This window comes from Podarcis gaigeae (genome assembly GCF_964106915.1).
Source record: "Podarcis gaigeae genome assembly, chromosome: 10".
In the NCBI taxonomy this organism is placed as follows: Eukaryota; Metazoa; Chordata; class Lepidosauria; order Squamata; family Lacertidae; genus Podarcis; species Podarcis gaigeae.
The window spans coordinates 32325014-32338227 of record NC_139686.1 but is presented as its reverse complement, the minus strand read 5'-3'; the positions used below and the strand labels follow the sequence as shown (position 1 = coordinate 32338227).

The following is a 13214-nucleotide window of genomic DNA, read 5'->3' as shown; positions in this document are numbered from 1 at the left end:
CAGTGCTCCTGCTTTGCCCCATCCACCAGCCTGGTAAGCATCGCTGACACCCTGTGCACCCAGATGCTCCTGATAAATTGGATACATAATCACTGGAAATGAGGAATTGTATTTATTTTATTTTTATTATTTTGACCTCATTTGTTGATATGACTAACCATCAAAACAATAATAAATTGAATTAAAATAAAATACTTTTTGAGATTGTATCTGATTTCTCTGTCATATTTCTCTCTTTTTTTTTTAAGGCTAAAATTGCAAGATTAACTAGACGTTTTGGAGCAGCCAGAGAGGATTCAAAGAAAAGACAAGAAGTAAGGACAGATATTTTTATCATGTTTCTGATTACTGTTTAGTTCAAAAATTACCTTGGTGGTAATCAGATTGGACTTCATTGAAATGACCATAGCTCACAGTGAGGAACTCAAAAGGCCACAGTTTTCTTCTTGAAGTAGGAAGGAAAAAGAAAGATTAATAAATTTATTCAGTTTTATGGACTCAAGCCCACTTCACTAGATGCATGAAGTAAAATCTTAGTTAGCAGGTATATAAAGCAGAAAACGGGATGGCAGAAGTTGAATGTCAATGAGATGCAAAAATATAGTCCGTGATTGGAATTGTTCTGTTATTTAACCCCTAATCTGCTCTGGAGGGGTTTTGGTTGAGATGGCAATGAGATCCCTAATGCCCCCTTCCAAATGGGAAAGCAGAAGTGTCACCAGCAGAAACCCCAGAAATGGGGTATTGAGGGGGCAGAGCCAGAACAGGATCTGTGAGATCCTGAACTCTCCTACTTCTGCCATGTGACAGCAAACTGCCCCAGTTTAGGCCTCTTCACTGCACCAACCAGGGCACTTATTCAGCAAAGAGGCATTTTATCCTCCCCAAGCACCCCTCCACCCAATTTTTCAGCCTTGTCTGGTGGGAGTAGTGGGACTCTGGATTTGGCAGTGAAGGATGCTCTGGGAAGCTCTGATACATGCTTGGGAGGCTCTCATAAGATCTTGGGTGGCCCTTGTGTGTGTTTAATTTGTGTAATTTCAGTTGGCCAGCCATCAATAACATAAAGCTGCGATTGCGCAAGTTAAATATATGCAAGTTGTGAGTCAACTGTATAATGAAGTGCTCACAAAGCAACTTAATAATTTTGGAGTCCTTACAGTAAAAAAGCATATCATGTATGCTTTGTGACTTTGAGGACATAGGTCTCACCTTGGTTTGCGTTACTTTTTAGAATCTACAAAACACACCCCATTCCCCAGGAAAAGCAGTGGGCGACGCAGGCAATATCAACAGTGTGGCGTATCGGTAAGCTTTGAGAATATAGCTGTTACGCTCATATTGTGGACTTGTGGAACTTGCCTTATGTACTTGGAATGACACATTTGCATAAAAATACAATATATCTTGGCTGATGGATTAGTTTTCCTGTTATATACTAGCCCAGTTCACACATCATATTTAACCGTAATTAAAAACAAAGTTTGGTTTAATGTGAACAATCTGCATGCTGGTGCACACTTCTTCCCTGTTGCTGCACCTCTGCTGGGAAACAAGCCAGTACCTGACTTTTCATGAAATCCAAATCCAAGCTCATTTCTTTCAAACAAACCATGAGCATATCTTAAGATCTGTTCTTGGCTTACTATTGTGGTTTGTTTGAGGGAGACAAACCACAAGTCGAGGTTCATAACAGGCCAGCAGCACAGAGGCAGAGCAAGAACCACTGAACATGCTGCTAGTTTACATTAAACCAAAGTTTGTTTTTCACTATGGTGTATAATGACATGTGAACTAGGTAGTTGTGTCCTGTTCTCTTTTACTGTTAAAAATATGAATGTTATTATCAGTTCTCATGCAGTCATCAAAAATTAACATACCTGTATAAAATTAGAGCCAATAATAGTTTTGGTTCTCAATTTTTCAGGAATTCAGCTTAATAATAATAATAATAATAATAATAATAATAATAATAATAATAATAATAATTTATACCCCATCCATCTGACTGAGTTGTCCCAGCCACTCTGGGTGGCTTATTACACATATACAATGGAACCAGTGATATTGTGAGATACTGCTTAATAAATGGATAGAGATAAATTACTTCAAATTTCAAAAATAGCTTTTCCCCCTTTCTTCACCACCAGCACTTGGTACAGCTAACAAGAATCTTTATTCCACAGAAATGCCGGAACAGTGAGACAAATGCTGGAGTCCAAGAGAAATGTAGGAGATACCACATCAAATACTTTACAGTCCCCTGTGAATACAGGTAGAATGTTTCTCACGTCTCAAATATGTATTTAACCTCTCCCCCCTTTTTTATCCAGGAAAAGTGCCTTAGTATAAATCTTTCAGATGAAAGTTAGGAGTATCAAAAGCAGCAGCAGATGCTTCTCTCCTTTTTGAACTCAGTGGTGGCAGTATATGATGTCTTGTTATAGAAACAACATCTATTCACTACTACAGATCACCTTTTATTATTCAAGAGCTGTAATGAACACAGAAATGAAAAGTGTTTGCTCTCAGTTTTTCTGCTTAGTGCAGGACACTTCTGCTCTCCTGTGTTCTCTCCCGTCCCCTCCCCTGGCCTCTCCTTTCATAAATCAGTCCTGATATCAATAGTCCATTTAGGGATGCCACCATCTCATCTGAAATAAATGAATGAACTACATGCCATAAGCATTCTGATGACACAGAGCCCCATACTTCAGATTAATTTTATCAGTTGTTTCATGTAGATGTTTCAAAGCAAAGAAGAAAAAAACAATACTATTCTAGCATCACTTCCCATAACCTTCTGTCAAGAAAAGAATCAGAACCACCGCAACACAGCACACATACCCCAATTTCCAAACCAGAAGAATACAGTAGTATTGAAAACCACTGGAAAATCCAGGGTTGCACCCCTTACACCTCTCTTCTGGCATCCTCCAAGAAGGATGCATTAAGCTTCATGCTGACTAAGAGGTTCAGTGTATGCCAACTAGCCCATTAGAAGCCAAGGAAAACAAGGGTTGCAACTTAAGATTTCTGTTAGAAACTTGTCTGCTCTTGTCAGCATCCTCGGGTGTAATTAAATAGTACTCATCCAAACTACTACAATAGATGTTTACATAAGAGCATTTTCCATATCAATTCTGAAACCAAATATATATAAAAAAATGTCCAGTAGCACCTTAGAGACCAACTAAGTTTGTTCTTGGTATAAGCTTTCGTGTCTAAGTCAACACAGGTACTGATGCAACAGACAGCTCTTGCATCAGAAGCTTTGTGATCAGAAGAGCCTTTGAGGGCACAACTATAGATGGAAACAGCCAGTCTTTACCAAACCTAGACCCATAGAAAATCTTCAAATAGAGTACATATTCAAAGAAAACATTTGACATACACCTCTGTGTTGTAATATATAGAATGCTAGTCTTATTCTGTTTCCAGTGGCTTCCAAGGAATGCTGTTGGCAATAATGTTTCAAGGGAACCACAGGGACAGAGTCACCCAAACTTTAAAGAAACAATGAAAATTGGGATTCCACAAAGGTAGCACAAGAACCCTGTGAATTTGCAAAACTAATTTCTGTTCTGTTAAGCGTAAACTTTTATGTGAGACAATTATCCTCAAAAGACCAAGGTTTTGCATGCAAGGAAGGGGTGTGTTACATAAATTTAGGGATTCACAGATGTTGCTGCCAACAATTGAGGGACAGATTTTAATGGTTTGGGGCGTCAAACCCTTAACCATACAAATCAAATTCAAAGCTGTAAACCTTTGTCATAAGATCTTTCAAAAATTTCTAAAAGTTGCCAATCAAGGGGGAAACTCATATCAGTCAAAGCTCTCTAGAGCTAAAACTTTTTTACTTCTGTTTCCACCATTTGCACACAGTTTGCAAAACCTCTGCCTCACTCATTGCAAACAGGCTTTGTTGCCAAGAGCAGCCAGAAGGAAGTAACGTTCATAGGAAACCTTTTTTCCTTCAAAAAATTCAGACTACCATCTGAATTATATCTCTAATTTAGCCATATAGTGGCATAGTATAGAAGAAAGAAGGAAACACACACAACTTGCTTCATGCTCTCTAGGTGGCATACATTACAAATAAACATATCAGGTTAAATTTTGCATCTCAAGTCACTCTTGCTGCCAGCTTTCTCCACGAGTCTTATGTAACAAGATGTGTCTGACTCAACACTTGTGTCCTACACATACTCCCAAGAGGTTTAGAATCTTTTGCTAGGTTCTCTCTGTTTGAGAGGTTTGCTCTCCACATCAGTAACCTGTATCAGCAAGGCTTCAGAGTCACTCTCACCCTATTCTTGGTCCATGATCCAGTGAAGCAAGAGGCTGTTCCGTGAGATCATTGAGTGGCAAAGAGGGGTTCCCTTTTGAGCTGTGAGCTACCCAGCCATTGTACTATTTTTAGTCAATGTATCCTTATGGAAAGGGGATGACTAATAGTCATTAAAACTTTATTTCTTTGTTTTATTGTTTATTTCCTACCAGTTTCTATCTTCTATTTTATTTACCATGGGCATTTTGAAATTTGAAAGGGCATGACCCCAGTGAGAAATGACTAACTGGTTATCTATATGTTCCCTGAATCCTGAGATTACTTTTAGCTTAAGAGTCTATTGTCTATGCAGAACTACAGGGGATGATAATTAAGTTTGCTGATAATACCAGCTTCCTGTGCTGTGCTGTTCTTTACATTAAATATTAAGAGGTCAGGATATTTAGAGTGCCTTCCAGGATACATTTTAAGATAAGGTCTTCTACCAAGGTTAAAATAGTTAATTGAAGGCTATATTTTATATCAAGCTATGACAACTTTACTGGTGCCATGATCTATAGAAATAAACCACAGAAAAAGGTTCAAATTAGCACACACCATTACAACATGTTTTAAAGAGTGAATTCCAAAGAATGTTCTCTATAATCATGATTCCTGTTTCCAGTCCTGTATAGGCTTATTCAGTCCATCTTGACCTCAGATATCAAGTTGATATTATTCTACTTTATTGATGGAAGTAGTTCAATTGGCATAGATTTTTAAAACCATTATCTTTTTACTATTTTGTAGTGTCTGCTACCCCTCTTAGTACTCCACAGACAGTCGTCAGTGGACATCCCAAGCCACAGACTCCTGTCACCTCTGCACCATTGACTTCGGGCTCCTTGTCAACTTCTGTTCTACCTGCGGCCAACACAGCAACAGTAGTCGGCACGAGTCAAGTGGCTGGTGGAAGCGCACAGCCAATGTCTGTTTCATTGCAGTCTTTGCCAGTAATACTGCATGTACCTGTTGCAATGTCCTCCCAGCCTCAGATCCTGCAAGGCCATACTGGTACTTTGGTTACTAACCAGCAATCTGGCAACGTGGAATTTATACCTGTACAAAGTCAATCTAATGTTGGCAACTTGACCAAAACTCCACTGTCTCTGTCATCGGTTAATTCAATAAAACCAAGCAGCTCATCTGTGCCCAGCTCTAACATTCAGAGGAACTCTTCAGCCGGTGTTGGGTGTTCTATAGGGACAACTCTAGCTGTGCAGGCTGTATCAACAGCACACCCTATTGCACAAGCCGCAAGGACTACTTTGGCTACTGTAAGCACATCAGGGGTGTATACTCCTCCCATCAATAGGAATTCCATACAGATGAAGATACCGCTGCCAGCCTTCAGCAGTACAACTCCTTCTGAAGCAAGCACTGCAGCAGCACCTAGAGTTGGTAAGTTTTATATGCACTTGCACTAGGGTAGAAAACTGGTGTACCTGGGAACATGTTGATTTTGAAAGAAATCTGAACTTTCAGAGTTCCATATTTAGTACTCAGTTCACCATATATGATTGACAGTTAAGTGTTTGCAATGATTGCTGTTAAACTAAGTATGTGTGTTATAAAGTACATTGCTTAATAGCCAATGAAATGTGGTGGTTTCTCGCCTCCTTCAGAGAGTCAAACATCCAGGTTGCTACCACCTTCACTGCTACCAGCAGATATTTCAGCAAACAAAAAAGCACCTGAGACAGCTGCACAGGTAGGTTGGTTTTTATTTTTCTTTATATGGTTTCAGTTTCTTCCTCATTCAGTAAATCAACTTGGACGTTGTTACATTTATAGCAAATACAGATTTTGTTTTTCAAAATGCTAGCAGAAAATTAATGTTACTAAAAAAATTATACCAGTATGTGACAGGTAGTTGATATACAAGATTATATTTATTTTATTTACCATTTACTTGCCAAAATGACTTCATCTGTGAAGGAACACAAAGATCTGTGTTCCTTCACAGATGAAGTCATTTTGGCATGTAAATGGTAAATAAAATAAATATAATCTTGTATAGCTTGAAAAGCCCTAACGCAATTGACCATAAACCTTATGTGTGCTCCACCTACATGCATGGGAGTCAGGAATGGAACCCCTGTGTGAAATGGTCACTGCTTGTATATGTACCCTAAATTAGGAGAAGAGGCAAATGTTTGTTTATATGGAAGAACAAGAGACTCTGCAAGTTAAAAAGTTAACTCTTGTTATTGACTATAAAAATTAACAACAAATATAAGGACAACATTAAAATGAAAAAGGCATTAAAAGGAGACTATGGATGCAGAGATAAAAAAAATCTGCAAAGGCATTTTCTTTAGAAAATATCTTAATTTAACATTTTAAAACTACAAGTGAGGAACTCAAACTATATCCTTGTCCTTTCTGTGTGTGGCAGTTATTCTGTCTGCAGTGTTTCTTTCTGTCCCGGTAAGATCTTATGTCTTTCTTTCCACCGGTTGTTGCCTTGGGCGAAGCTGATATTCCATTGTTGTTCCAAAAATTTATCCATTGCTCCGTCCCATGCTTCGTTGTTTTGCAACTTTAACAACAGCTGCAAAAATGACTTCCCTCTCAGCCTGGGAAGAAGAGTGGTTTGTTGAACTGCAAATGATTCAGTAAATCTCAAAATCAAACTTTGAAGTCTTTGCAGTTGTTTATGTTCTGCAGTTCATGATTCATCTTTTCTAGCATGTGTCTGTAAAGGTAAAGGTAAAGGTACCCCTGCCCGTACGGGCCAGTCTTGCCAGACTCTGGGGTTGGTGCGCCCATCTCACTCAAGAGGCCGGGGGCCAGCGCTGTCCGGAGACACTTCCGGGTCACGTGGCCAGCATGACATCGCTGCTCTGGCCAGAGCCAGAGCCGCACACGGAAACGCTGTTTACCTTCCTGCTAGTAAGCGGTCCTTATTTATCTACGTGCACCCAGGGGTGCTTTCGAACTGCTAGGTTGGCAGGCGCTGGGACCAAACGACGGGAGCGCACCCCGCCGCAGGGATATGAACCGCCGACCTTTCGATCGGCAAGCCCTAGGCGCTGAGGCTTTTACCCACAGCGCCACCTGCGTCCCTGCATGTGTCTGTACTTTAGTCCAATTAAACTAATTAACAGGAGAACCTCTGTTTTTTAATGGCGAAGGGTTTTCAGCAGGCAAAGTGCTTTTGCACTCAGCGCCTCCCTGCCTCCCGCAATCCATGCCAGAGCAAGAGCCAGGTACCAAGACGAACTGCGAGTGAAGCCCATTCCCCCTTGTCCTAGGGGGAATTTGCAAGGATAATTACCCCCAAGCATCCTTGTTTTTCCTTTGCCAACGATCTCCCCGGTCACGGGAGCTGCATTTATTCAGACCGGAACCGGAAGCCACCTTTGTACTAATATTAAAACATGTCTGTGCAGGCTTCCATAAACAATTTTTTTTATTGGGCACCAGAAGTAGCAGAACAAATGTACCTACCTAATACCAATAGGCAGGGAGTTCAAGTGTGTATGTTCTACCACAGTAAAAGATTGGTTCCTCACAAGTGCAGAACAGACATCATGTGACAGTTATAAAACTGCCAGTTCCACATATCAAGTTAAGTGGGTGGGTATATATGGGTTAAAGCAAGTAAGATATGTGAGCTGAGTATCCAGCCCTTCTTTACCATTGGACAAGTACTAGAAATGAAGTTACTAGTCTGCATTATCTCACGTAGATGAAAGATTTACAACCCTTTTCATTAATATTTTTGTTTCCTGATACTTGTATATATAGGCAAAGTGAGACAGAATGAAGCAGTTACTGGTCATTGGCCAAGCTAAATGTCTGCCTTGAAAGAACCATATTGAGCTGAACCAGGTCTCCAGTTAACCAACATCAATAAGACTAATACTTAGTAGTATTAGTAAGTACTAGTAGTTGGAAAGTATGGGACCTAATAAACATTCATAATATAAAAGAAAGCTCACTTTATTTTAGAAGCTGAAAAAGCATTTGACTAAGTGGAGAGTAAATAGAATATTTCAAAAGTTTGTCCTTTATCTGTGTTTTATACTTATTTTAATAGCCTCAGATAGCATCTGAATCATTATCCATAGTGGTTAGAGAAACAGCAAAATTCGAGGATTAAAATGGTACAGTGGGCAGGCAGTGTTTATTTGAATGAAGATTTAGTAGTCTGGCCAACACAGATGAACTTCCATGCTAATAAATGCATTTTTAAAAATCCTATAAAATAGAACCAAATTGAGTTTGCCTGTCTGAAAGCACTCTCAATCTACAGATTACCTGTAGAACTAAGGTGCTTATATTCAGATAATTTAGTATTGATATTATTTTAGTAAAATTTGGTATTTACAATTTATTTTAATAATCAACAATTTTTTTGCATCTTGCCTGGCAGTAGAAATGAGATAATAGACACCAGCAGCCACTCCCACTCCATCCTGGCAACCCTCACTCCATCATGACAACCCTCAGTCATCAGTTGTAATGTTGCACACGAGTGCCCTTGCAGGACATTATAGAACCAAATCTACCTCTTCCAAACACAGTGCATTAACATGCTTCAAGGAAGAGACTGCAGCACCTTTCCGTCCACAACTCCTATGGCCAACATTTGGATATTCCTTTTGTAGTATATGCTAACATTCTATAATAATTAAACATTTAAAAAAACAGTTTGGTAAATGTGGGTGTGTATCATACTTTTTCCTTCCTTCTTAAAGACCTTGGAGTCCCATAAGCTGCCACATAATCTCTCTTCCCTTACTCTGCTTTAGATTTATGTGATCCTCTGTATATGTAGAATAAACTACCTTAGTGATGTCTTTGGAAAAGTAAAGGACTTCCTTAAATTGTCTGCTTATTTCTATAGTTTCAATTGTCAGATAAAACCCTTTAGATTTGTCAAGGCATTTGCTGGGATTTTTTGAGTTTGTTTTATGTTTTCTTGTGACGATTTTAGATTTTATTGCATGCTACTTTTAAAACTTTGTTGGAAAGGGAGTGGACAAACAAACAAACAAATATTTGTCTTCCAGAGTGGAAAGGCCACAGGCAGTGGAGTAATTGATCTCACACTGGATGATGAAGATGATGGCTCTTCTCAAGGTAAGCCAGAAGTTATGCATGAATCATGATGGACTTTGACTAACTGGACATCTCCTGCTTTTTGGTAAATGTTAACTGCCAAAGATGATAAATATTTGCCAAGTCAAAAGATTCCGTCAGACGGCACTATTGAAGTTTTAAACTTAAAATGCCATCCAGTTTTCTAGGCAGCGATTCTGATATAGGTATTAGTAATATATTTGTGCAGTGTGTTTGAATGTGTTTTCCATGAGTGTATAGGATTGTTCCCACCATCTGAACTTAGTGTTTAGATATTTGTTCTTATATGTTTCAATACTTCTATCTTCATGAAAACCTATGTTCACCCATTCTTAAATTAGATGTCTTAATGTTGTGGTTTGTAGCTGATTCTAGTCATAATATTGTGCTAGTCCTTATATTGTCTCTTTGTGCCTACAGTTAATAAACCCATGATTGATTAGCCATACATTATGTGAATATATTCATGCTTTTCTAGTCCAAGCTGGCTTTGTGCCCCCTACCCTCACTTACAGTGGAAAATATCAAACAAGATACTAACTTTCTCCCATTTTTGTATTGGATGAAATGTGCAGACATAGGGGATTCAGGTGTGAGACAGGCATGGTTTGGAGAAAACAGCTTTGCAGGCCACATTTGAACCCCTGGGAGGTCATATTTGGCCTACAGGCTGGAGGTTTCCCATCCCTGGTTTAGAAGATGTAAATAAACAAGAGGACCTTGTAGAGCAGTACCCAATAATCCCTTAAACACGTGCATAATGGAGCTATGAGCCTACAGTCATGTTATTCCCATTGAAATTGGCTGGCATAATTATGTTTAATTAAATGTGGAATTTGCTGCCAGCGTATCTTGCTACATCCTATATTACTCTAAATAAGGCAGTTGACACAATGTCTTGAGGATTTCAGAAATTTCATACAGATACTTGACTAGTGTAATATTCTTGAACTGTGGTCATTGCTGCCATTCACAGACATTCTGAAACCTTATAAAATGAAGCTACTACTACTGCTAGCCTTTATTGGCATACGTTAAAATAGTAAAATCATAAAATCATACAAATTCATCCAAATGTTGTTATTACTACGTTAATAGAATGCGAGTTAGTAAGGGTTGCTCTCAAATGCAATATTTTGTCTGAGTCCAGGAATTTGGCGACCACCCCTTCAAATTGCAGGGATCGTCTAATACTTTTCAGAATGCTATGAAAGGCCTGATCTGAGTTACGAGGCTTATTTGCTGGGTCGCATTGTATAGTCAGAAGTAAGGAGGAGTGGTCACTTTCTGTATGGACTCCAATAAGTAAAGGTACAGGACCCCTGGACGGTTAAGTCCAGTCAAAGGCAAATGGGGTTGCAGTGCTTATCTTGCTTTCGGGCCAATAGAAGAGAAGTTAACATCAGAGTGTAGATTTAGAGAACAGATACAGTACTACACTATGACCCCTTGATGAGATAAAAGTAAACTCATCCTCACCAGGAAAGTTATTCAGTCCATTTGTATGGGCAATACAAAACTCCATAAGTTTTAACCCCAGTCTGTTTGTTAATCTATCCTTAGAGGAGCAGGGAACAGACTGAGGGGTTGGTATTATATCTATCCCTTCAAGGCCCAGTTAGGTTACAATATTTTGGTTGTTGGCCCCAATTTGAGCATTTAAAATGAAGCTGTGAACTGTACAGGTGAGATCCTTTAACTGATGTTTTTATTTCATTGTAAAAACTGAAAGGAGAATCTGTGTTGCAATTGACTACCACTTCAGCAGTTTTTCAGCTGCTTGTTTCTGTTTATAATTGCACATTGATTTTTTTTCTTTCCTAAGCAGGTGGCAAGAAGCAGAACCAATCTATACCTGCATTGAGCCTGTCAACCCAGTCTTTAGCTCGTCCTCTGCAGCCAGTACAGACAAGCCCTCTCCAACAAGCAGGCATGCCAACAACTGGCCTGTCGCAGACAACCATACATGTTCTCCCCACAGGTAAGACTGCATAGCCTAGGGAAAGGAAATAGTTCAGCGTGGAAGGAGAGAGATTCCAGAACAGTGAATTGCCTCTTGGATGCAGTATTTGCAGGCGGCTATAGAAAATGTTGTTTTTTTATACTTAAATGATGCCCAGAGGGGATAATGCAATAAAATATTGTTGACCTAGAGGGAACTACTATGAGAATGCCTGCTTAGCTCTGAAGAGCTTACATCCATTAATCACCAAAGGGATGGTGAACTTACAGACTGAGGTTCAGAAAATTATAGGGGAGAAAGACATTTGTGTGCGTGCACCAGGCTGATCCATGTTCTGAAGAATCCAGTTGGGTTTTATAAATTATTTTTTTACTGTAGTTATTCAGTAATTTTGAAAGCTATCTTTTTAATCTTTCCTTTATTCGGTAAATCACATTACTAAAATTTAAGTGTCAATGAACTATGAGAAATTGCTTGACTTGTATGCTTTGGTTTTGTGCAACATATGCTTTCTAGGCTGAGAACATTTTATACTCTTTTGATTACAATTTTGCTTCTAGCCCAGACAACTGTGAATGTAACCCATCGTCCAGTGACTCAGACTCCTGCCAGGCTCCCAATACCAAGAGCCCCTGCTAACCATCAAGTAGTCTATACTACTCTTCCTACACCATCAGGACAGAATCCTGTGCGAACCACAGTCATGCAGAGCCCTAGTTTAAGACAGGTCAACCCCCAAAACTCTGGTAAGCTCATCTGTCAGAGAAAGGTGTATATTTTAGCAGATGTGCAGCTGTACCTTGGTTCGAAAGGAGATGCCAGTTTTGTTAGAATTAGACAAATATATTGTAGCAGAAAGCAAGGTGCAAACATACGTATTCAAAGCATTTTGAGATTGGACTTTAGGGTGTATGTGATATTTGACTATGTTTTTATAACATCCTATGTACATGCAAAAGAAAGTATAGTTATGGCAAGCTTTAATACTATCTTTTTGTGTCTGCCAAATATTTTTTTGCGATAGTTTGCAGTGTTAAGCCAATAAATGACCTAAATTCGTCACAATGTATCATTATATTATTAACTTCTTTAACATATTGTGCCTTTGTGTATTGCTCTAGGTGTGACAGTAAGAGTGCCTCAGACAACTGCGTATGTTGTAAACAATGGGCTAACCTTGGGATCTGGAGGACCTCAACTCACAGTTCACCATCGGCCAGCTCAAGTGCATACAGTAAGCACCCGTGTCCAGTTGTTGAGATGAATGTTTGGAGAAGAGTTTATCTCCCATGTCATATTGTTTTTTAGCAGTATCTGTTAGCAATTGGGGACTGGCACAGCTGGACAGTCCCTACTTTAAATGGTCTTACATTCACTCACTCATTCATTTATTTAAAATTATCCTACCTTTCTCAAAAGAGTTCTAGGTGGGAAACTATTATAAAACAATAAAAAACAAATTTAAAAAGAAAGTATGTATACTCCATTATTGTGAAACCACACACTAGGAATACTGTGTACATTTTTGGTTCATGTATCCTAAAAAGGATATTGTAAAGCTTGAAGTAGCACAGAAAGGGGCAACTATAATAATCGGTAGCTGGAGCAAGTCCCTAATGAGGAAAGATTACAACTTTGGAGGCTATGTCATTTAGGGGCAAAAGGTAAGTAAGGAGGGAAATAATTAAAAGGTATAAAAATTATACCCTTTTGTATGTGTGGAGAAAATGAATAGATGAGTGAATTGTATGAGTGTGGAGAAAATGAATCGAGAAAAACTTTTCTCCCTCTCTTCTGATACTAGAAATGAGGTTATCTAGTGCAGCT

General features: G+C 39.0%; 1 protein-coding gene across 13 annotated transcripts in view; it reads left to right on the top strand.

The window, feature by feature from the left end:
- Positions 1-13214, top strand: part of ATF7IP (activating transcription factor 7 interacting protein) — a 69700-nt gene that overhangs the window by 51233 nt on the left and 5253 nt on the right. For 7 of the 13 annotated variants that reach the window (XM_083698588.1, XM_083698589.1, XM_083698587.1 and 4 more), the window contains exons 6-14: positions 249-314; positions 1235-1308; positions 2187-2275; positions 5084-5734; positions 5959-6044; positions 9355-9424; positions 11250-11405; positions 11948-12133; positions 12509-12621. In XM_083698588.1, coding sequence (XP_083554714.1) covers positions 249-314; positions 1235-1308; positions 2187-2275; positions 5084-5734; positions 5959-6044; positions 9355-9424; positions 11250-11405; positions 11948-12133; positions 12509-12621 — 1491 coding nt within the window. The remainder of the gene's footprint in view (positions 1-248; positions 315-1234; positions 1309-2186; positions 2276-5083; positions 5735-5958; positions 6045-9354; positions 9425-11249; positions 11406-11947; positions 12134-12508; positions 12622-13214) is intronic. The other 6 variants (XR_014555208.1, XR_014555209.1, XM_083698584.1 and 3 more) reach the window with 1 other exon arrangement.